General features: G+C 47.9%; 1 protein-coding gene across 1 annotated transcript; it reads left to right on the top strand.

The window, feature by feature from the left end:
• The first annotated feature begins 15326 nt into the window (after window positions 1-15326).
• Window positions 15327-17637, top strand: LOC100682478 (catalase isozyme 2). Its single transcript, XM_044562031.1, has 3 exons — window positions 15327-15475; window positions 15861-17270; window positions 17367-17637. The coding sequence occupies exons 1-3, from the start codon at window positions 15461-15463 to the stop codon at window positions 17424-17426; spliced, it is 1485 nt and encodes a 494-aa protein (XP_044417966.1). The 5' UTR covers window positions 15327-15460; the 3' UTR covers window positions 17427-17637.
• The last annotated feature ends 7886 nt before the right edge of the window (window positions 17638-25523 follow it).

The following is a 25523-nucleotide window of genomic DNA, read 5'->3' as shown; positions in this document are numbered from 1 at the left end:
GCTTAGAGATTTGACATCTTTGACGAGAGGCTTCCCGTAATGGTATTTGTGTTCGTCCACCTCCATGATTTCATAATGTACATCGTCGGGCAGGTAATCTCCAAGATCCGTATAACCGGGCACCATACCCGGATCATTAGCGACGATGTATTTTGACACCTTGAGCGGGGGGCACGATTGGTTCTCTTGTTCGCCGAGCTGGGCAATTTTTTTCCCAGCTCGTCGTTCTTTCATCCTTTTATCACTGACAGTACTTCCCGACCGCTCCGCTTCGGCATATGCCTTTGCAAGAACGCGCTCATAGTTGCCTTTTGGCGGAGACTTTGGTGGTTTTGTCAGGGCAGCCAGAGTGCGCTTTGCTTTCACCGGATCTACCTTCTCCTCCGGAGGTGGATGTTTCTTTGCTTTGACCCCTTCAAAGAAGTTCTTCACTTTGGCTCGCACGATCTCGCGTTCTCCTCCTCGGTCCTCTCATATGGTAACTTCTCTGGAGTCTTCAGAGAAGGACTGAATCTGTATTGCCTCCCGCCTCTGGCAGCTGTACTGCTAGACGCCGGCAGAGCAGACGGAGCGGCTGCGGCTGTCTTCTTTCCTTGCTTACGAGGCGGAGGAGAAGGACTACGACGCGCCGGAGCAGCTGCAGCGGCGGCGGGTCTCTTCCGCCCTTGCTGACGAGGCGGAGAAGGAGGAGGCTGGCTGCTCTGGCGCGACGGCGCTGGCGGGGAAGGAGGCGGAGTGCCGCCACGCGCCGGAGAAGGAGGCTGAGTGCCCTGATCACTTGCCGGAGGAGGAGGCGGAGTGCCCTTACTCGCCGGAGCCATCCAGTTCGGAAGCTTGATGAGCTCCTTCCGCCATTGGCATGGAGTCTTCAGAGCTAAACCCAGTCGAGTCTCCCCTTCACCGGTAGGGTGGTCAAGCTGGAGGTCCTCAAATCCCTCCGTTATTTCATCCACCATCACCCTAGCATATCCTTCAGGAATCGGCCGGCAGTGGTAGGTTGCGCCGGGTTCAGTAGGTAAAACAGAGCCAACAGCCGCCTTGACTTTCAAGTTCTGCCATTCCGCCATAAGGTGGCAATGTTGAGACTCCGTGATAGCATCCACGGGGTAGCTAGGAGTAGCCGCATGCTCCAGCTGAGGCAGCTCGGTGGAAGCCACGCTGCTTCTACGCTGAGATGGCGGTGTAGCTTCGGGGGCAGTTTCGGCATCTCTATTGCGGTCTCGTTCCTCTAGCACTTGAACCCTTTCGTGCAGACGCTGAATTTGGATCTGCTCCACTTTTTTCCTCCTCTCCTGGGTTTTGTAACCGCCCGCGTCCGGAAAACCAGCCTTCCACGGAACGGAGCCTGGCGTGCCTCGTGTCCGTCCAGGGTGCTCAGGATTCCCGAGGGCCATTGTGAGCTCGTCGTTCTCTCTGTCTGGAACGAACGTCCCTTGCTGCGCTGCATCGATATAGTGCTTAAGCTTCTTGACGGGTATTGCAAGTTGCTCGTCCGTCCAACGACACCTCCCTGATACAGGGTCCAAGGTTCCGCCAGCCCCGAAGAACCAAGTCCGGCAACGGTCTGGCCAGTTCATTGTCTCTGGTTCGATCCCTTTATCAAGCAGATCCCTCTCAGACTTGGCCCACTTAGGCCGGGCTTTGAGGTAGCCACCTGACCCCGTGCGATGGTGAAGCTTCTTCTTCGCAGCATTCATCTTGTTTGTCGCTGACATCTTCTTACTCTTTTCCGATGTCTTGTGGGCCACAAATGCGGGCCAGTGATCTCTGATCTTCTCATACCGGCCGACGAATTCTGGTGTCTCTTCTTTGTCGACAAAAGTTTTCAGCTCATTCTTCCACCTCCTGAATAGGTCTGCCATCTTCTTAAGAGCATGAGACTTGATTAATTGCTCTATAACTGGCTTCTCCGGATCCTCCTCTGGCGGTAGGGTGAAATTTGCCTTCAGCTCAGTCCAAAGATCATCTTTCTGCATATCATTGACATAAGACACCTCAGGGTCTTCCTTCTTAGGCTTATACCATTGGTGGATGCTGATCGGGATCTTGTCCCTAACTAGAACCCCGCACTGAGCAGCAAAAGCATCCTTTGTCCGGAGGGGTTCAATCGGTTGGCCGTCGCGCGCGATTGCTGTGATCTCAAACCTTTCATCCGAGCGCAACTTTCTCTTCGGGCCTCGTCTCTTTACCGCAGTTGTGCTCGATCCGGAGGGCTAGAAAAAAGAAGAAAGACGAGTGTTAATTAATATGTGTACATACCAAAACAATGAATGCATCAATTAGCTAGTCAGCACAGGCTTAACTAATATATTTACCTGGCCGGACTCTGTTCGGTCACCGGAGCCGTCACCACGGGCTCCTTCTTGCACCAGCATTGGGTCACCGGAGCCATCATAATCATGTCTTTCCTCCTCCACTCTTCGATCACCGCAGCCTGCTTCTTCACCCTGTTCTTCCAGACCATCATTGTCGTTAAGATACGACAAGATATCACCTCCGGCTAAGATTATGTCCCCCAACACATCTTCTGCTTGCTCATCTCGTCCGTGCTCCATTGTTTCTGCAAATATTACAACATGGCAATTATTACACAAACATGACAGCAGGTGGATATATTAGTGCAAACGTAGACCTAGCTTATTCCGGGTTTGGGGTGGCCTAGGCAACGCTTCAAGGGTAGGGGCGCGGCGGGAGGGGGTAGGAGACCGACATCGTTTTTTTCTAGGGTTTGGGTGTCCTCGAGAGTTTTGGTCGAGCGAGAGGGCCGGGGGGTGCTCCCGTGGTATAAGTTATCACGGTCGAGAGGGGGTATACATATCGACCGTCCATCATGTCGAAGTTATCTGGGAGGGAGTTATATATATCGACAACGACGACATACATACACGGGAAAATAATGTTATCGGGGAGGGGGTATATATCGACCCCCCCCCCACGTGTTGAAGTTATCGGGAGGGGGTTTTATATCGACAACGACGACATACATACACGGGAAAATAATGTTATCGAGGAGGGGGTATATCGACCCCCCCCTCGTGTTGAAGTTATCCCCCTCGTGTTGAAGTTATCGGGAGGGGGTAATATCGACAACGACAACATACATACACGGGAAAATAATGTTATCGGGGAGGGGGTATATCGACCCCCCCCCCCACGTGTTGAAGTTATCAGGAGGGGGTTATATCGACAACGACGACATATATACACGGGAAAATAATGTTATCGGGGAGGGGGTATATCGACCCCCCCTCGTGTTGAAGTTATCCCCCCTCGTGTTGAAGTTATCGGGAGGGGTATATATCGACGACGACAGACCCGATAAAACATAAGAAAACGAAGAAGAAATAAAAAGAGGAGAGAAGAAGAAAGGAATAGAGGAGAGGATTGAAGAAAAAAAAGAAGAAAAAAGAAGAAAAAAAAGAGGAGAAGAAGAAGGAATAGAGGAGAAGAAGAAAAAATAGAATATTTTCTATTTTTTCTTCTTCTCCTCTATTCCTTTCTTCTTCTCCTCTTCTTTTTCTTCTTTTTCCTCTTCTTATTTATATCTCCTCTTCTTCCTCTCCTCTTCTTCTTTCTTTCCTCTTCTTATTTTCTTCTTTCCTATCCTTCTTTTTCTTCTTCTTCCCTTCCTAGCTAGATATATAAAACTTTTCTAAAATTGTAACTTTTGCATATATAAAACTTTTCCATGTGGATCATCATTTCTCATATATATCGAATATATATCCATTGTCATATATAAAAACTTTCTATATATGAACAAAAAACTTTCTATGAACAAAAAAACATTTTTGACATATATATTCATACATTTTGAACATCTACATACATACAATTTTTTTTGTTCACATATACATTATAGCCACATACACATATACATCACATATGAACAAAAAAATTAAACTAATAAAAATAAAAAAACAGAGCCGGGGCGGCGGCTCTCACAGCGGGGGCGGCTAGGACGATGGCGACGGCGGGGGCGGGGGCGGCGAGGGCGCCGGCGCACGGGGCCAGGACGGGGCGGGGGCGGCGAGGGCGCCGGCGAGCACGCGCGGGCCGGGCAGGGGGGCTCGGGGCGCCGAGGCGGCGCGCGCGAGCAGGGGAGCACGAGGCGGGGCGGCGCGTGGGGGCAGGGCGACGGCGACGAGCACCGGGCGGCGACCCGTCGAGGCAAGGGCGCGGGGCGACGGCGATGAGGAGCGGGCGGCGACGGCGAGCACGGGCAGCCTGGCGGCGTCGGGGGCAACTGGCGAGGTATGTCGAAAATTTCCTAAGTGTGGACTTATATAGCAAAGCCTTTAGTCCCGGTTCGTGGCACCAACCGGGACTAAAGGTGGGCATTAGTCCCGGTTGGTGCCACCAACCGGGACCAAAGGCCTCTTTTCAGCAGCCCAAAGGGCGGGAAGCGGCGGCCTTTGGTCCCGGTTGGTGGCACCAACCGGGACTAAAGGGGGGGCATTGGTCCCGGTTGGTGCCACCAACCGGGACCAAAGGCCTTGCGCTGCCCACGGCCAAAAGTTTAGTCCCACCTCGCTAGTTGAGAGGGGCTCGGAGTGGTTTATAAGCTCCACTGCGGCTGCCCTCTCGAGCTCCTCTCAAATGCAGGCTTACGGGCCTAATGTCACACTGTGCTGTCTGTGGGCCTATTGGGCCTTCTGCGGGCCTGAATCCTGGCCCAGGTTGGGTTTCTAGTCGTATTCAGGCCGTGGTGGCCCAATAGGTGGCAGTTTTTTAAATTTTTTGCATTATTTATTTTCTTTTGTTTTTTGCTTTATTTTTTAATTCTTTTTGCTTTTAGGTCAGCAAAATTATAAACTGTCTGTTAGTGCCATTAGTTTTAGAAAACATATAAACTTTCTATTAGTGCCATTAGTTCTTTATGAAAATTCTTTTTGCTGTATTTAGTTTTTTATTTTCTTTTTTGCTATATTTATTTTGTTTTATTTCTACTTACAACAAAAAACTTATTTATTTTATTTTATTTTGTTTCTAATTACTTATTTATTTTACTTTATGATAATTCTTTCTGCTATTAAAGTTTCTATCAAAAAAAGTTCTTTATGAAAATTCTTTTTGCTTTTAATGATTAAAAATAAAAAAGAGGCGCAATGCGCGTTGATTTGCTTCAAGCCTTTCGGAATAGTGTAGACTGCACTGCACATAGCTCGATGCAGTCTACCTTATTCCTCAAGGCTTGAAGCTAAGCAACGTGAGCATTGCGCCTCTTCTTCATCGTCTCTGCACTCAGGGCTTATAAACCGCTCCTAGTGCCTCTCAGCTAGCGAGGTGGGACTAAAAAACTGCTTAGCTAGTAAGAAACTCTAGTACCGGTTCGTGCCACGAACAGGTACTAAAGGTGCTCGTGGGGCCACAGCCTCATTAGTACCGGTTCGTGGCACCAACAGGGACCAAAGGGTGGAATTGGTCCCGGTTCGTGCCACCAACCGGGACCAATGGCCTTGCACAGCGGCGTGGTGGTGAGTTTAGTCCCACCTCGCTAGCTAAGAGAGAGCCGCACCTGTTTATAAGGTGCGGTGCGCCTGAGCTGTCGAGCTCCTCTCTAAAGCAGGCTTACGGGCCTAACCTCTCTGCACTCAGGGCTTATAAAGCATTTCAAATGAACTCTGAAAAGGTTGAAAGTTGGCATGGTATCATCATTTCATCCACATAGCATGTGCAAGAAAGTTGAGAGGGTTACGGCAAAAACTAGATGCACTTCTTGTACAAAACGGACAATGGTATCATACTCGTCTATTACAAAGTTGGCATGCTATCATCATAATAGTTGCGGGAGAAAGTCTTCACTTTTTCTTCGCTTGTGTCATTTGCTTATTGCGCCGTAACCATGGATAATCTTCATCGTTTATCAGGATGCTTGGGTCAGCCTTGACTTTGAAGGGAGGAATTTCATGAAACTTTTCATAATCTTCAGACATGTCTGTCTTGCCCTCCACTCCCACAATGTCCCTTTTTCCTGAAAGAACTATGTGCCGCTTTGGCTCATCGTATGATGTATTCGCTTCCTTATCTTTTCTTTTCCTCGGTCTGGTAGACATGTCCTTCACATAGATAACCTGTGCCACATCATTGGCTAGGACGAACGGTTCGTCAGTGTACCCAAGATTGTTCAGATCCACTGTTGTCATTCCGTACTGTGGGTCTACCTGTACCCCGCCTCCTGACAGATTGACCCATTTGCACTTAAACAAAGGGACCTTAAAATCATGTCCGTAGTCAAGTTCCCATATGTCCATTATGTAACCATAATATGTGTCCTTTCCCCTCTCGGTTGCTGCATCAAAGCGGACACCGCTGTTTTGGTTGGTGCTCTTTTGATCTTGGGCGATCGTGTAAAATGTATTCCCATTTATCTCGTATCCTTTGTAAGTCAATACAGTCGAAGATGGTCCCCTGGACAACGAGTACAACTCATCACAAACAGTGGTGTCACCTCTGAGACGTGTTTCCAACCAACTGCTGAAAGTCCTGATGTGTTCACATGTAATCCAGTCGTCACACTGCTCCGGGTGTTTGGAGCGCAGACTGTTCTTGTGTTCATCGACATACGGGGTCACCAAGGTAGAGTTCTGTAGAACTGTGTAGTGTGCTTCAGACCAAGAATATCCGTCCCTGCATATTATTGAGTTCCCCCCTCCAAGCGTGCCTTTTCCAGTCAGTCTCCCCTCATACCGCGATTTAGGGAGACCTATCTTCTTAAGGCCAGGAATGAAGTCAACACAAAACCCAATGACATCCTCTGTTTGATGGCCCATGGAGATGCTTCCTTCTGGCCTAGCGCGGTTACGGACATATTTCTTTAGGACTCCCATGAACCTCTCAAAGGGGAACATATTGTGTAGAAATACGGGCCCCAGAATGACAATCTCGTCGACTAGATGAACTAGGACGTGCGTCATGATATTGAAGAAGGATGGTGGGAACACCAGCTCGAAACTGACAAGACATTGCGCCACATCACTCCTTAGCCTTGGTATGATTTCTGGATCGATCACCTTCTGAGAGATTGCATTGAGGAATGCACATAGCTTCACAATGGCTAATCGGACGTTTTCCGGTAGAAGCCCCCTCAATGCAACCGGAAGCAGTTGCGTCATAATCACGTGGCAGTCATGAGACTTTAGGTTCTGGAACTTTTTCTCTGGCATATTTATTCCCTTTATATTCGACGAGAAGCCAGTCGGGACCTTCATACTGAGCAGGCATTCAAAGAAGATTTCTTTCTCTTCTTTCGTAAGAGCGTAGCTGGCAGGACCTTCATACTGCTTCGGAGGCATGCCGTCTTTTTCGTGCAAACGTTGCAGGTCCTCCCGTGCCTCAGGTGTATCTTTTGTCTTCCCATACACGCCCAAGAAGCCTAGCAGGTTCACGCAAAGGTTCTTCGTCACGTGCATCACGTCGATTGAAGAGCGGACCTCTAGCTCTTTCCAGTAGGGTAGGTCCCAAAATAGATTTCTTCTTCCACATGGGTGCGTGTCCCTCAACGTCATTCGGAACAGCTAGTCCGCCGGGACCCTTTCCAAAGATTACGTGTAAATCATTGACCATAGCAAGTACGTGATCACCGGTACGCATGGCGGGCTTCTTCCGGTGATCTGCCTCGCCTTTGAAATGCTTGCCTTTCTTTCGACATTGATGGTTGGTCGGAAGAAATCGACGATGGCCCAGGTACACATTCTTCCTGCTTTTGTCCAGGTATATACTTTCAGTGTCATCTAAACAGTGCGTGCATGCGTGGTATCCCTTGTTTGTCTGTCCTGAAAGGTTACTGAGAGCGGGCCAATCGTTGATGGTTACAAACAGCAACGCGTGCAGGTTAAATTCCTCCTGTTTGTGCTCATCCCACGTACGTACACCGTTTCCATTCCACAGCTGTAAAAGTTCTTCAACTAATGGCCTTAGGTACACATCAATGTCGTTGCCGGGTTGCTTAGGGCCTTGGATGAGAACTGGCATCATAATGAACTTCCGCTTCATGCACATCCAAGGAGGAAGGTTATACATACATAGAGTCACGGGCCAGGTGCTGTGATTGCTGCTCTGCTCCCCGAAAGGATTAATGCCATCCGCGCTTAAACCAAACCATACGTTCCTTGGGTCAGCTGCAAACTCAGCCCAGTACTTTCTCTCGATTTTTCTCCACTGCGACCCGTCAGCGGGTGCTCTCAACTTCCCGTCTTTCTTACGGTCCTCACTGTGCCATCGCATCAACTTGGCATGCTCTTCGTTTCTGAACAGACGTTTCAACCGTGGTATTATAGGAGCATACCACATCACCTTCGCAGGAACCCTCTTCCTGGGGGGCTCGCCGTCAACATCACCAGGGTCATCTCGTCTGATCTTATACCGCAATGCACCGCATACCGGGCATGCGTTCAGATCCTTGTACGCACCGCGGTAGAGGATGCAGTCATTAGGGCATGCATGTATCTTCTGCACCTCCAATCCTAGAGGGCATACGACCTTCTTTGCTGCGTATGTACTGTCGGGCAATTCGTTATCCTTTGGAAGCTTCTTCTTCAATATTTTCAATAGCTTCTCAAATCCTTTGTCAGGCACAGCATTCTCTGCCTTCCACTGCAGCAATTCCAGTACGGTACCGAGCTTTGTGTTGCCATCTTCGCAATTGGGGTACAACCCTTTTTTGTGATCCTCTAACATGCGATCGAACTTCAGCTTCTCCTTTTGACTTTCGCATTGCGTCCTTGCATCGACAATGACCCGGCGGAGATCATCATCATCGGGCACTGGTTCCTCTTGATCTTCAGCAGCTTCCCCCCTTGCAGCATCATTGGGCACATCGTCTGGTTCCTCTTGATCTTCAGCAGCTTCCCCCGTTGCAGCATCACCGTATTCAGGGGGCACATAGTTGTCATCGTCCTCTTCTTCTTCGCCGTCTTCCATCATAACCCCCATTTCTCCGTGCCTCGTCCAAACATTATAGTGTGGCATGAAACCCTTGTAAAGCAGGTGGGCGTGAAGGATTTTCCGGTCAGAGTAAGACTTCGTATTCCCACATGTAGGGCATGGACAACACATAAAACCATTCTGCTTGTTTGCCTCAGCCACTTCGAGAAAATCATGCACGCCCTTAATGTACTCGGAGGTGTGTCTGTCACCGTACATCCATTGCCGGTTCATCTGCGTGCATTATATATAATTAAGTGTGTCAAAAACCATTACAGAACATCATGAATAGATAATTAAGTGACCAAATTAATAGAAGTTCATCATCACATTAGAACCAAAGTACATACATAGTTCTCATCTAACAACATATATATAGCTCTCCAGAGCATCTAATTAATTAAACCATACATTGAAACTATGTAAAACATTTCAATGCGAAAACAAATGCGATCATAATCGCAACCAAGGTAACAATTGATCCAACGGCATAATGATACCAAGCCTCGGTATGAATGGCATATTTTCTAATCTTTCTAATCTTCAAGCGCATTGCATCCATCTTGATCTTGTGATCATCGACGACATCCGCAACATGCAACTCCAATATCATCTTCTCCTCCTCAATTTTTTTATTTTTTCCTTCAAGTAATTGTTTTCTTCTTCAACTAAATTTAACCTCTCGACAATAGGGTCGGTTAGAATTTCCGGTTCAACCACCTCCTAGATAAATAAAATCTATGTCACGCTGGTCGGTATATTTGTCATAAACAATAAATGAATCAAATAGTTATAAAAAGATAATATATACCACATCCGAATCATAGACAGGACGAGGGCCGACGGGGGCGGATACCAAAACCATCGCACTATGTAATAAGAAGGAATAAAATAGTAAGAAAATTAGACAAGTATCTATCTAAAGTAAGAATTTTTTTCTTTCAAAAAGAAGATAAGAACAAGAGGCTCACCACGGTGTTGCCGGCGACGAGATCGGCGCGGGCGGTCGACGGCGGTGAAGACGGGAATGGGACGTGACGGGCCGCTAAACCTAGACAAATCTCGAGGAAAATGGAGCTTTGAGGTCGAGCTTCGAGAGGACAAAGCTTAACTAGTGTGGCTCGGGCATTTCATCGAACACCTCATGTGCATAGGAGGTGAGCTAGAGCACCACAAAGCCCTCCCCTCGCCGGCCAGAGAAAAACAGAGCACTGGAGTGATCTGCTCGCGGGCGAGGGGTATATATAGGCACCTCATTGGTCCCGGTTCGTGGCATGAACCGGTACTAAATCCGGGCCTTCTGTCCCGGTTCATGCCAAGAACCGGGACAAATGGTTGTGGGCCAGGAGCGAGGACCATTAGTCCCGGTTCGTGGCTCGAACCGGGACCAATGCCCACGAGGCCCCGGCCGGCCCCCTGGGCTCACGAACCGGGACGAATGCCCCCATGGGTCCCGGTTCGTGACTGAACCGGGGCTAATGTGAAAACTGCCCTGTGACCTATGCCCTGTTTTCTACTAGTGAATGATGATAGAGTGACTTGACAAGCTACCTATTTTCATCATTTTGTAGCATTATTTCTAAGTTAGCTCCCTGTATTGTTTGATTCATGCTTCACAGTTGTCCGTAGCCATGGATAATTTTATGCACGGACTCACTGTATTAATTTGTAGGACGTAATAAAGCAAACACCTACTATTGTGAATAATCAAATTATATACTGTATGTACATAGTCATATATACCCAAGCATTCTTGAACAGAGATTTGAAGAGAAATAATATATGAACCTCATTTCCATGTTTCCGCAAATTCTACTGCAATATTAGGATAACCACACTGAGACATGTTCGCACTTGTGCTTCAACTTAATTATGCTCCTAAAATTAAGACAACTCATGCATGGTGATGAGTGACACAACCTGTTGCTTAAATTCAATAACAAGTAACTTTCCTCTCTAAATATTGCATGTTCACGAAGAAAAAAGAGCCGATGTGATGCTTTTGTGCAGACATATATAACCTAGCACAGTAGTACAACTGACATCGCACCAAATAAGCCATGTCGCCTTGTCCTTGGCCCCTTGCATTTATTTTCCGTAAAATAAGATAAGGCGTCTTAATAATTCATTCGGGTTGACTAATTCAACAACTACATTTTCCACGATGCAAAAATGTAGTTCTCCAACTTTTCCAAAAGTTGTGTAGCGATTTGGGAGACCGATAACATTGTTAATTCTTGCTTGATTAAGTGGCTCTCAATCTGTACAAGAAAATCAACCAAAGGTGTGCGTGGTGATTTGATTATCATAATGAGTCACAAGCATACTGAGTACCTTGTACTTTGTTAATTAAAATTGTACTTTGATTGAGACACGTGACCAAATTTTACTCGATGGCATTTTTCGCCAATAACCACATCAGTTCTGTTCCCCTCGAGCATCTAGAAGGTGGGAGAGTCGATGATAAATGTAAGACCTGAGTATGGAGTTTCCTGTGTGAAGAACTATTTATTTTTGTGGGGAAGTGTGAAGAACTTGATGTTTTGTTGTTTTTTGTCAAGAGGATGTGTTTCTATTGTTCATTTCAATCAATTTCTTCGATCCATTGGTGCAAAAAAACTCGAGGCCAACCATTGATCTATGTTTAGCGTGATATAAAACAGTGCAGCCATTCTTCTATCACTAGAAGAGCAGCCTTGTGTGTATGCACAATATTCGGTAATTACAACATGATCTGATGCTAATACCTACTTATTCCATCATCTTTGCCCAAAAAAAACCATGATAGCAAAACAACAGAACATGTAAGGATGACATAGCCAGATAAGGATTAATTAACATTATCCATATATAACAATGCTGATAGACAATGTTCACACATATTCTATCGCATTGAGTGTGGTGCCTGAATGGTTGGGTGCAGTGCAGCCGATCGGACGGAAGATATATGTATGCCTGCATGGCATGTTTTGTATTTGCGCTTGAAATTGATGGCAAAATACTAGAACAATCCTTGGTCTCGGTGTATCCACTTTTTAAAAATCTTTGCAAAAAGACCTCAGGTACATAGAGAGTTAAAGCTTTCCCATGTATGCTTCCTTGAAACAATACGACCATTTGCGACCTGCATGAAATGAGAAAATAAACTTAATAGATCTTTGGGTTTCTCATTTTCACTCACTCAAATTGTCCACAGTATTAACGTTTACAAGTGCAAGTTTCTAACCAACACCAACGTGTGTAATTTTCTTTCATAATTCTTAAAAAACTTACAAAATATTTTTTCTGAATTAGAGGACGTGGGTTCTGGTGTACCTATAACCAAAATCTGTTCACAAATAGATGAGGATGGAACGACGATGTATTCCATCTGCATTACACTTCTTGTCTCAGGTACAAGTTACTTTGCAGTACAAAAGAGCTCAACCATGCAAAGGAAAACAGTGATTATGATGCTTTTGTGCAAACATATACTCCGAATAAGCAATCAACCCCGAAAGTGCCTTTCTACACCCAGGAGCAAATGCTCCTGGCGTGAACAGTAAAATAAAAAATAGAAAAAAATCAAAAATATCTGAATTTTTTTGTCACATACTTTCGCAAATGTTTGTCGTGCACGCAAAAATTTATCATGAAATCACATTGGTGGAAGTCGTACCAAAAAAAAAATTGGAGCTCCAAAATGCTTTTGTAAGTAACATTTTTAGAGCATTGATTTTGTTTTTTTACCACGCCTTCCACCAATGTGATTTTGCGATGAAATTTGCATGCACAACAAACATTTATGAAAGTATGGCACAAAAAAAATTCAGATTTTTTTTATTTTACTATTCACACCAGGAGTATTTGCTCCTGCGTGTAGAAACTCCACGTCCAATCAACCCTTCCTTTTCCACGTCCCGTGCTTTTTTGTTTGGGTAAAGCAGGCATTTAAAGACAAGTAATGAGGGTAGAGTAATCGGACAACTACATTTTGCCACATAGCAACAAGTAGCTTTCCTACTTTCTGAAAGATAAATATCAGTTAGCATTGTTTAATTCTCAGTTGATAATTAAGTGGCTCCATATATGTAATCTACGAGACAGGCATGTGGTGATTTGATTATCACTTTTTTGCGGGGGAGTTATTTGATTATCACTAACCACGTCACCAAGCACTACTACCATGCGCTTTGTTTATTAAATATTGTGACATGCGACCAAATTTAAGTCCAACCAAGAGTTAGCGCAAAAAACCCTAATCATCACTGTTTTCTCGCCAATGTTTCCGCTTGTTTTGCGCATCGAGAAGGTGGGGATAGTCCATTAATCAACGTTGGATGTGCATATTATGTTTTCTTGTGTGTCCTTGGAAGAGCTTCATGCGGTTATTTTGTTATTGTCGGGAATTCAGTTACTTGTGTTTATTTCAGCTTTTCTAATTCATTGGTGATTTTTTTTGTTTGCTATTCTTTTTTTTTTGAAGTTCATTTTTGTTTGCTATTCTTTTGGATGCAATATGGTTTCTGCTTGGTGATAAGAAGACGAGATCGGCTTTCCGTAAAAAATCATGATTTTTCATGGAAAATCATAATAGGGCTTAAGAAAGTTACCTTTACGACCAAAAAATGCTAACACGCGGGGGCATGTAAGGCCAACTCCACCGCGCGACCCCATCATGTCCGCGCGCGTCCGTTTGGGGTAAAACGGACGAACCAGACGGCCCAGCGCGCGGGCGCAAACGGACTTTTGTCCGTTTTCTGTCCGTTTTCGACCCATCCCCGGCCCAAGTTTGCGCCGCTTTTGGGGTGAAACGGACAGCACGCGGACGCGCGGGCTGTCTGCGCGTGTCCTCCCCTGGCCCGCCCGTCGGTGGCACAGGGGCGCCTTTATCTATCCGCCCCCTCCCTCCCTCCGGTCGCACGCCCTCCATTCTTCTCCGCTCTTCCCCACTCTTCCCTCGCCGTTGCCGCCGCTGCCATTGTAGCTGTGCAGCTCGGACGCGCGCTCACCCAACCCCTTCCCCTTGGTGCCCCCGAGCTACCCAACCATGGCCACCTGATTTGCGCACCCGCCGGCCGGATTTGGGGCGGATCCGGTCGGTCTTGAGCTGGCCCGGCTGTGGGAGGCCGCGCCGCGCCATGGACTGCCCGGGCACCGGGCCGGAAGGCCCTGGTAGGGCAGCAAGGACACATGCAGGCAGTGGCTCCTCCTCTAGCCGCTCGGATCTACACCGTCGGTGGTCCGCCGGCAGATACACGAATGGCGGTCGGCCGGGCTCGGTGCTAGCCCAAAAGTTCGTCGGCGCACCGTTGCCGCTCATTAAGTGCGACCACTGCCTAAAGAAGGTCGTGCGCCGCGTGTCCACAACGCTGGAACATCCCGGATGGGTGTTCATCAAGTGCTTAAACGATGGGGTATGTGCTCTTTTTAGCTTCGGTTTGTGCTCTAGATTTGACTAGTTGTGCTAACTTCAAATTTTGTTGTGTAGAATGGATGCAAGTTTTGGTATTGGGAAGAAGAGTACATCGATATATTGATAGAGCGTAATTTAGTAGATGTTCGTGCACTTTTAACTAGGATAGAGGCTGTAGATGAGACATGTGCACTTGTTGCTAGATCAGAGGCTAGACACGAGACTAGATGCGAGGAAGCAACCTCTACTTCTTTAGACTCGAAGAAGAAAGAAACACGCAAGATGGAGGCGGCTCTTCCGCAGATCAACAATGAATGCATCAAGAAGACACTAATCCAACTTAGAGGAGCAGTTATGGAAGTTGGATATCTTCTAAAATGTATTCTTGTGGTTCTTGTTTTCTTTGGTCTTACTTTTCTAGTCAAAATTTGGTGATGTATTTCCATGTATCAAGAATGAATGATGAAAAAAGTTTAAGGGCTTGTAAAGAAAAAAGTACGCGGACAGGATGCGGCCGGAATGCGTCCGCGCGTTGGGCGCACGGCCACCGCATCCCAGAAACGGTCCGGACACGACCCCATTACCCTATCCAAACGGACAGAATCCGGGTAAAACGGACATCCGTTTGGGGTCGCGCGGTGGAGTTGGTCTAACGACACCTTAGCTACGCAAGCTTATCATTATCCATTGCAATGCTGAATCACCGATCTTTACACACAGACGGCATTCCCTCCATTCCCTCGCAATTTTCACTAAATTACACTACACTCCGAGCATTGAGTCCCGGTAGGTGAGTGCAGCAGATCAGGCAGAAGAGATATTCATGCACATGCACGCATAGGCATAGCAGCCAGTTTTGTATTTGCACGGAACCGGATGACGATGCGGTGCACCATCTTCATCTGTCCCGGCAACAGACTTTTCCACACGTGGCTGGCCCACAACACCTTATCCTCTGCTTGTCTTCTTGCAGCCCCACCTGTCAGAGGCTGGTCACAGTAGCCGGGCGATCACGCCACCTCACCCCTCGCCGTTATTTAAGACCGGCTCGAGCTCAAGCAGAGCAGAAGCAGTGCAGTGAGAGTGAGTGAGCTCGCCACACTCCCCCCAGCTTAGCCGAGCTACCTCACTCAAGAAAGCATGGATCCCTGCAAGGTAAGTAGACATGATCAGACTAATTCTATTTTCAGTTTTGCTAGAATTCATCCAGACGAGATATAGTTTGGTCTCATTTACCTTTTATAGCCATTGGATGTGATGCTATAAGATGCGTGTGTGCTGACGTGGGTTGTATTTGTTCTTGTTTTCAAAATGAATGAGACCAAATTATGTCTCATCTAGATGAGTTCTAGGTACTCCCTACAGTGGACACCAGTAGTACTAGTTAATTGACTCCTCGTCATTCTTGGTTCATGGTGTTCTTAGTTCATCACAGAGATACTACGGCTTATAGTAGTAGTTCTCTTCTCTCTGACCACGGTCTTGCTCTGGTGATTAATTAACATCGCGCTCTGCGTGTGTGCGTGTGCATGGCGTGCAGTTCCGGCCGTCGAGCAGCTTCGACACCAAGACGACGACCACCAACGCCGGCCAGCCGGTGTGGAACGACAACGAGGCGCTCACCGTCGGCCCGCGCGGCCCCATCCTGCTGGAGGACTACCACCTGCTGGAGAAGATCGCCCACTTCGCGCGCGAGCGCATCCCGGAGCGCGTCGTCCACGCCAGGGGCGCCTCCGCCAAGGGCTTCTTCGAGTGCACCCACGACGTCACCGGCCTCACCTGCGCCGACTTCCTCCGCGCGCCCGGGGCGCGCACCCCCGTCATCGTCCGCTTCTCCACCGTCATCCACGAGCGCGGCTCGCCCGAGACCATCCGCGACCCGCGCGGGTTCGCCGTCAAGTTCTACACGCGCGAGGGCAACTGGGACCTGCTCGGCAACAACTTCCCCGTCTTCTTCATCCGCGACGGCATCAAGTTCCCCGACGTCATCCACGCCTTCAAGCCCAACCCCAAGTCGCACGTGCAGGAGTACTGGCGCGTCTTCGACTTCCTCTCCCACCACCCGGAGAGCCTCCACACCTTCTTCTTCCTCTTCGACGACGTCGGCATCCCCACCGACTACCGCCACATGGACGGCTTCGGCGTCAACACCTACACCTTCGTCTCCCGCGCTGGCAAGTCCCACTACGTCAAGTTCCACTGGAGGCCCACCTGCGGCGTCAGCTGCCTCATGGACGACGAGGCCACCCTCGTCGGCGGCAAGAATCACAGCCACGCCACCCAGGACCTCTACGACTCCATCGACGCCGGCAACTTCCCCGAGTGGAAGCTCTTCGTGCAGGTCATCGACCCCGACGACGAGGACCGCTTCGACTTCGACCCGCTCGACGACACCAAGACCTGGCCCGAGGACCTCGTCCCCCTCCAGCCCGTGGGGCGCCTCGTGCTCGACCGCAACGTCGACAACTTCTTCAACGAGAACGAGCAGCTGGCCTTCGGCCCGGGGCTCGTCGTGCCCGGGATCTACTACTCGGACGACAAGATGCTGCAGTGCAGGGTGTTCGCCTACGCCGACACGCAGCGCTACCGCCTGGGGCCCAACTACCTGATGCTCCCCGTCAACGCGCCCAAGTGCGGCTTCAAGAACAACCACTACGACGGCGCCATGAACTTCATGCACCGCGACGAGGAGGTGGACTACTACCCGTCACGCCACGCGCCGCTCCGGCACGCCGAGCCGGCCAGCTTCCCCGTGCCCACGCGGCCCGTCGTCGGAAAAAGGGAGAAGACGAGGATCAAGAAGGAGAACGACTTCGTGCAGCCCGGGGAGAGGTACCGCAGCTGGGCGCCCGACCGCCAGGACAGGTTCGTGCGCCGCTTCGCCGACGCGCTCGCCCACCCCAAGGTCAGCCACGAGCTCCGCGTCATCTGGATCGACTTCCTCTCCAAGGTAACTAATTATCGATGCATGAATCCATGGACGTACGCTGAATGTTCTTCAGTTGGTGATCAATAATTAACTCGGTTGATTTTTGCCCCGATGCAGTGTGACAAGTCGTGCGGCATGAAGGTGGCCAACCGCCTTAACGTGAAGCCAAGCATGTGATGGATGGATCGATCTGCCATGGATGATGGATGGACCGTTCTGCGTGTAAACTTTGTGCTATACGTACGTATCATGGACCAGCAATAAGAGACCATGCCAGCTATAATGTGGATCATGTGGTCGATTACATACTGTGCTGCTACTAATAAGTTACTATCCTTTTTTTTAATCCAGCAAATGAAATTAAAGTGGGTGCTTTGGAGCTTATGAATCCAAACGTGTATTCTTCTTTGCCTCTGATGATATTTGCTGTTCTGGATGGAACAAGCTGACCCTGTTTTCCGTTTGCTAGCCACATCAAAGTTTGTTTTGCACAACCTGCTGTGACAACTTTTGAGCGGAGATTCCAAAGTGCACCAGCTCCCTGCCCAAAAAGAACAATTCCCCGATGTGAGAAAAATAGTCTCTATGTTGGTTTATCGTGGGGCCGACACACACCATGTGACGGTGTGGGTAGTATTGTTCATCAATTCAAAACACATTCAAGAATTCAAAAACTGTTCATAAATATAAAAAGCGCTCATCAATTCAAAAAAGTTTGTGAAACTAAAAAAAAGTCCACAAATACAAAAAGTGTTCGTGAATTTATAACAGTTTGTGAAATCCAAATTAGTTCGTGGACTTGAAAAATATTCATGAAATTAAAAAAATTAACAATTTCAAATAATGTTCATGGATTTGGAAAAAAGTTCAGGAAATTCAAAAAAGTTCGAGAATTCAAATTATATTCGTGAACTACAAAACTTTTGTGAAAATAAAAAACTGCACATATTAAAAATTGACCGTGAATTTGAAAATTATTTGTGGAAAAAAATCACGGATTCAGATAATATTTGTGAATTTGAAAAATATTCATGAATTTTAAATTATGTAATAAATAAACAAATACATATCCAAATTATGTTCAAGATTTTAAAAATCTTTAATATTTTTAAAAAATATCATGAATTCAAATAATGTTTCCGGAATTCACCAAAATTAACAAATTGGAATATTATTCACGAATTTGATAATATACACTAGGTGTAAAAATATTCATGAATTAGAAAAAACTTCTAAATTTTCAAAACTTTCCAAAATTTTGAATTTCATTTGGAAGTACAAAGGAAAAAACAGAAAAACTCACAAAATTTGATGGAAAAATAAAGAAAAAATAGAAAAGAAAACTAGAAAACCGATGGGGACAAAAGAAAAAAACAGTAAAAGGTTCATAAAACCAGATTTTTTTTAGAATCGGTTCACAAAACCAGCTGGAAATTTTGCAAAATCTATCCTCGGTCGAGCGTTCTGAGAACCTCAGTTTATTCTGGGCTAGCCTATATTTAGTAGCTAGCGAGCGATCGCAATGCAATGGATACTGTCTTCGCCTCCAGTGCCTCAGACAGAAACTCACCATCTAAGCTTTGTCACACACATAGGTGGCGTCCAGCCACATCAGGCCTTCGGTCGCGCCTGGCTGCAACCGCAAGTACTAGATCGGGTTCGCGCCTTGCCGCGAGGGTGCCGGTCCCAACATTTTCATCAAACAGGTAATGCTAAGTCAATATTAACCCAGGTTTAGCATATGCAATCATACAGGATAACATGCAGTGAAGAATATGATAGGAGCGAGATATAGATATGCGGACACTTCTAAAATTGAACGAACATTTTTGAAACATGTGAACAAATTTCAAAATTACAGTAATAGTTTAAAAATATGTTAACACTTCTTAAGTTACACAAAAAAAGGCTATAATAGTCAACAATGCAAGTCTCTTCAAACAAGAAACCCAACCCGTCCGACACTTTTCCATCTCCACCAAGTGCTCTGTAGTAGAAATATCAGCCAAAATATGCACTACTGATTATCTGAACTGGAGCATCACATTCTGAACAAGAAATAGGAATATATTTAATAGACAACATACTGAACTTGGTTCACAGGACATGACATTCCTTATGATCTGAACCTTGTAAAAAGAAAAGATGTATTTACTATATCATCTATCATTCTAGCATAGCGAGTACAGCCTTAAGATAAACAGACGATTCACAATGGAGTTGACAGATGCCATGAGGACGATAAAGAGTACGTAATCAGTTGGGCTACAAAGCAGCAGAGCAAGTCTGTGAATAGATCGTACAAGCCGCTTTCATATTTATAAAGGGAAGAATCCTGGCACAAAGACTTTATGACCCTGACGAAGAATGGACAAATGGATGGGCTTCATTTGTGGATAAAAGAAAACATATTCAAATAAACATCAGAAAAACAGGCTACAAGACACTATCTAATGACAGAGGATAACAATTGTAACGTCCGGATAATTAAGCTATAGTGAAACTCTGCTAATGATGCCACGTCACCTCCGTTACTGTTGCTAATCTCGTGTCAGTTCAAAACCGGTTCAAAAATCAAATCCAAAATATGGCAAACGATAAAAAATTTCAAACATCAAAACTAAAATGTTCGGAGTGTGCCAAATAATGCCTAGGTATTAAAGGTGAAGGAAACACATTTTTACAGGATGCCTAAATATTTTAAAGTGAATTAAAACGGAAAGGAAAATAAATAAAAGAAAATACAAAACAGAAAAACAAAACAAAAAGAAAAAAAGAAAACAAAAGGCAGAGCCCCCCCCCCCTACTGGGCCATCTGTGGCCCAGCTGGCCTGCCCAACTGGGCAAAGGCCCAGCCGGCCGGCCCACCCCACACACCACTCCCTTATCCCCATAACCCCCGTGAAACCCTAACCCACTCCCCCACTCCCTCGACTGGATCTGGATCGGGAGGAGCCCGATCCCATTGCCCCCTCCCCCCCCCCCCCCCCGTCGCCCGCAGCCGTGGCCAGCTCGCCGGCCTGCTTCCTCTCCGACGCCATCGTCCTCGTCGCCCTCCTCGCGCCCCGCTGCCCCGTCCCTACAAACCCCGGTGAGGCCACGGCCTCCGCCCTCCTCCTCCTTCCCTTGTTTCCGCTCACTCACCTCACCATGGCCGCGCGCCTCACCTGCTGCTGCTGCGCTGCAACCTCTGCGCGCTCTCGCCCATCGCGCACGCGCGTCTGCGCCGTCCTGCGCCGCGCAGACGCGCTCGGCCGCGCCCGTTCCCTGTCGGGCGCCGCGCTCTACCCCCGGCCTCCTCCTCCTGCCGCTGCTGCACGGCTGCTGCTGCTGCCTCACGCCGCCGTCACCCTACCGCGTCGCGCCGCCGCCGCTCGACTGTCGTTCACGCCCGTCGTTCGCCCCGCGCGCCCGCGCTCGACTGCGTCGCGCCTCGCGCCCACTTGCACCGCGCCTCGTGCGCCCCCCCCCCCCGCCGCTGCCCCGCCGGGCCTGTTGGAAATATGCCCTAGAGGCAATAATAAAATGGTTATTATTGTATTTCCTTGTTCATGATAATTGTCTATTGTTCATGATAATTGTCTATTGTTCATGCTATAATTGTATTAACTGGAAACCGTAATACATGTGTGAATACATAGACCACAACATGTCCCTAGTAAGCCTCTAGTTGACTAGCTCGTTGATCAATAGATGGTTATGGTTTCCTGACCATGGACATTGGATGTCATTGATAACGGGATCACATCATTAGGAGAATGATGTGATGGACAAGACCCAATCCTAAGCATAGCACAAGATCGTGTAGTTCGTTTGCTAAGAGCTTTTCTAATGTCAAGTATCGTTTCCTTAGACCATGAGATTGTGCAACTCTCGGATACCGTAGGAATGCTTTGGGTGTACCAAACGTCACAACGTAACTGGGTGGCTATAAAGGTGCACTACAGGTATCTCCAAAAGTGTCTGTTGGGTTGGCACGAATCGAGACTGGGATTTGTCACTCCGTATGGCGGAGAGGTATCTCTGGGCCCACTCGGTAATGCATTATCATAATGAGCTCAATGTGACTAATGAGTTAGCCATGGGATCATGCGTTACGGAACGAGTAAAGAGACTTGCCGGTAACAAGATTGAACAAGGTATGGGGATACCGACGATTGAATCTCGGGCAAGTAACATACCGATAGACAAAGGGAATTGTATACGGGATTGATTGAATCCCCGACATCGTGGTTCATCCGATGAGATCATCGTGGAACATGTGGGAGCCAATATGGGTATCCAGATCCCGCTATTGGTTATTGGCCGGAGAGGTGTCTCGGTCATGTCTGCATGGTTCCCGAACCCGTAGGGTCTACACACTTAAGATTCGGTGACGCTAGAGTTGTTATAGGAAATAGTATGTGGTTACCGAAGGTTGTTCGGAGTCCCGGATGAGATCCCGGACATGACGAGGAACTCCGGAATGGTCCGGAGGTGAAGATCGATATATTGGACGAAGGGTGTTGGAGTCCGGAAGTGTTCCGGGGGTACCAGGCTATGGCCAGCATGTCTGAAAGGGGTTTCGGAGGCCCCGGCAAGCGTTGGGGGGCCTTATGGGCCAAGGGGAAGGGGCAAACCAGCCCACTAAGGGGCTGTGCGCCCCTCCCAACCCCTCTCACGTAACCAGGAGAGATGGGGGCGCCTCCCCTAGGGCAGCCGCCCCTCCTGTCTTGGGGGGCAAGTCTCCTAGGGGTGGGGGCGCCCAGAACCCATCTAGGGTTTCCTCTTGGCCGCCGCCCCTCCCCTAGGGCGCCTCCTCCACCCCCTTCCCCCTATATATAGTGAGGGAGAGAGAGGGCAGCCGCACCGCCCTTGCCTGGCGCAGCCCTCTCCTCCTCCAACTCCTCCTCCGTAGTGCTTAGCGAAGCTCTGCGGGAGAACCATGAGCTCCATCGCCACCACGCCGTCGTGCTGCTGGAGTTCTCCCTCAACTTCTCCTCTCCCCTTGCTGGATCAAGAAGGAGGAGACGTCCCCGGGCTGTACGTGTGTTGAACGCGGAGGTGCCGTCCGTTCGGCGCTAGATCGGATCTTCCGCGATTTGAATCGCCGCGAGTACGACTCCATCAACCGCGTTCTTGTAACGCTTCCGCTTAGCGATCTTCAAGGGTATGAAGATGCACTCCCTCTCTCTCGTTGCTAGCATCTCCTAGATTGATCTTGGTGATACGTAGGAAAATTTTGAATTATTGCTACATTCGCCAACAGTGCCTTCACGCACGGCCGTGCCCGCCGCCTGCAGGCCGCCCTGGCCACTGGCCTCGCCCCGCCGCACTCCCTGTGGGCGAGCGCCCGCCCAGGCGCACGTCGCCCTTCGCTCGTTAGCCTGCTGCGCCCGTTCGGGCCTTGCCCGTACTCGCCCGACCTGCTAAGGCCACAGGGGCCTATGACAGCTGGGCCCCACCCCCATGTGCCAATGACTGGTGGGCCAAGCCCCAAAACGTTTAGAAAAAAAGGGATTTAAAAATAATAATAATAAAATATTAATTAGTTAATTAATTAATTAACTTAATTAGTTCGGATTAATTAACCTAATCACTTAGTTAACTAATTAATCATGATTAGTTAGTCTAGCCAATGACGAGCGGGACCCACTCGTCAGTTTGACCCAGTCAACGCCCTGTTGACTGCTGATGTCATGATGACGTCAGCATACACTATTCTGGATAATGTTGAATTAAATAAATTCTAAAAATGATTAAATCTTTTAAAATTAATATAAAATAAACCGTAACTCGGATGGTAAAACTTTGTACATGAAAGTTGCTCATATCGACGAGACGAATCCGAATACACAGCCCGTTCGTCCGCCACACATCCCTAGCATAGCAAACTCGCAACTTTCCGCCTCCGGTTCATCTGTCCGAAAACGCGAAACACCGGGAATACTTTCCCGGATGTTTTCCCCCTTCGTCGGTATCACCTACTACCGCGTTTGGGCTCCCCTAGCGCCGTTCATTGTCATGTCATGCATCGTCATGCATATGTTTGCTTTTATATTTATTGTTTCTTCCCCCTCTTCTCTCGCTAGACACCGAGACCGACGCCGCTGCTACCCAGTACGACTATGGTGTTGACGACTCCTCCTTCTCGGCTGAGCTTCCAGGCAAGCCCCCCCCTTGATCACTAGATATCGCCTATTCTTCTCTCTACTGCTTGCATTAGAGTAGTGTAGCATGTTACTGCTTTCCGTTAATCCTATCCTGATGCATAGCCTGTCCTTGCTACTACTGTTGTTACCCTTACCTGCAATCCTACATGCTTAGTATAGGATGCTAGTATTCCATCTGTGGCCCTACATTCTTGTCCGTCTGCCATGCTATACTATCGGGCCGTGATCACTCGGGAGGTGATCACGGGTATATACTTATATACATATTATATGATACATGTGGTGACTAAAGACGGGTTGACTCGTAGAGTACCCGCGAGTGATTCACGGATTGGGACCGAAAGGACGTTTGTCCCGAGTCCCGACGGCCCTCTGAGTGAACCTTTGTGGCGGAGCGACAGGGCAGGTTGAGACCACCTAGGAGAGAGGTGGGCCTGGCCCTGGTCGGCGTCCGCGGTTACTTTATAATAACACGCTTAACGAGATCTTGGTATTTGATCTGAGTTGGGTCATTGACCTTATACGCACTAACCGTCATGTGGGACAAGATATGGGCAACCGGCGTCGTGGTATCAGCCGAAGCCTTCGTGACGTCCGCGACTGAGCGGCGCGCGCCGGATTGGACTGGAACGCCTGCTCTTGTATTAGGGAGGCTAGGTCTGCTTCCGGCCGCGTTCGCAACGTGCAGGTGTGCAATGGGCGATGGGCCCATACCCCTGCGCCATAGGATTTAGACCGATGTGCTGACCTCTCTGTTGTGCCTAGGTACGGCTGCGACGTATTGATCTTCCGAGGCCGGGCATGACCCAGGAAAGTGTGTCCGGCCAAAGGGGATCGAGCGTGTCGGGTAATGTGGTGCACCCCTGCAGGGAAGTTTATCTATTCGAATAGCCGTGATCTTCGGTAACAGGACGACTTGGAGTTGTACCTTGACCTTATGACAATTAGAACCGGATACTTAATAAAACACACCCTTCCAAGTGCCAGATACAACCCGGTGATCGCTCTCTAACAGGGCGACGAGGAGAGGATCGCCGGGTAGGAATATGCTATGCGATGATACTTGGTGAACTTACCATCTACTCTCTTCTACATGCTGCAAGATGGAGGCTGCCAGAAGCGTAGTCTTCGACAGGACTAGCTATCCCCCTCTTATTCTGTCATTCTGCAGTTCAGTCCACCGATATTGCCCCTTTACACAGATACCCATGCATATGTAGTGTAGATCCTTGCTTGCGAGTACTTTGGATGAGTACTCACGGTTGCTTTCTCCCTCTTTTCCCCCTTTCCTTTTTACCTGGTTGTCGCAACCAGAGGTTGGAGCCCCGGAGCTAGACGCCACCATCGTCGACGACCCCTACTACACCGAGGGTGCCTACTACTACGTGCAGGCCGCCGCCGACGACCAGGAGTAGTTTAGGTGGATCCCAGGCAGGAGGCATGCGCCTCTTTCGATCTGTATCCCAATTTGTGCTAGCCATCTTATGGCAACTTGTTTAACTTATGTCTGTACTCATATATTGTTGCTTCCGCTGACTCGTCTATGATCGAGCACTTGTATTCGAGCCCTCGAGGCCCCTGGCTTGTATTATGATGCTTGTATGACTTATTTATGTTTTTAGAGTTGTGTTGTGATATCTTCCCGAGAGTTCCTGATCTTGATCGTACACGTTTGCATGCATGATTAGTGTACGATTGATTCGGGGGCGTCACAACAATGCACAATGGAAATCTAATGATCATAGAGAATAACAATAAAACATGAAGTATCCTAACGTAATTTCTTAAAACATGAAGAGAAAGAATGTACCACATCACATATATGTGCAGAAGAATAGAAATAAAATTTAGTAGCCAAAGAGAAATGAAAAAAAGAAATTATGTATCTGAGGATATACTGTTAAAGACAATACAACGCAGGCTACTACTAATTATTATAGGGCCATGTCGATAAACTTAAAAGGGGATAGTTGAGGCATAAACCTTGGGGAAAAAATGTTCTGAGTCTCCATACATTTTCCATCTTTATCTTTCATAAGTAATTTTAGGGATTTTTTCAGTATGACCCGCGACACTACAACATACAACTGTCCATGGATAGAACATGATATTTCATATATAA

The sequence above is a fragment of the Triticum aestivum genome, chromosome 6D (assembly GCF_018294505.1).
Source record: "Triticum aestivum cultivar Chinese Spring chromosome 6D, IWGSC CS RefSeq v2.1, whole genome shotgun sequence".
In the NCBI taxonomy this organism is placed as follows: domain Eukaryota; kingdom Viridiplantae; phylum Streptophyta; class Magnoliopsida; order Poales; family Poaceae; genus Triticum; species Triticum aestivum.
This window is presented reverse-complemented; position numbering and strand designations above follow the sequence as displayed.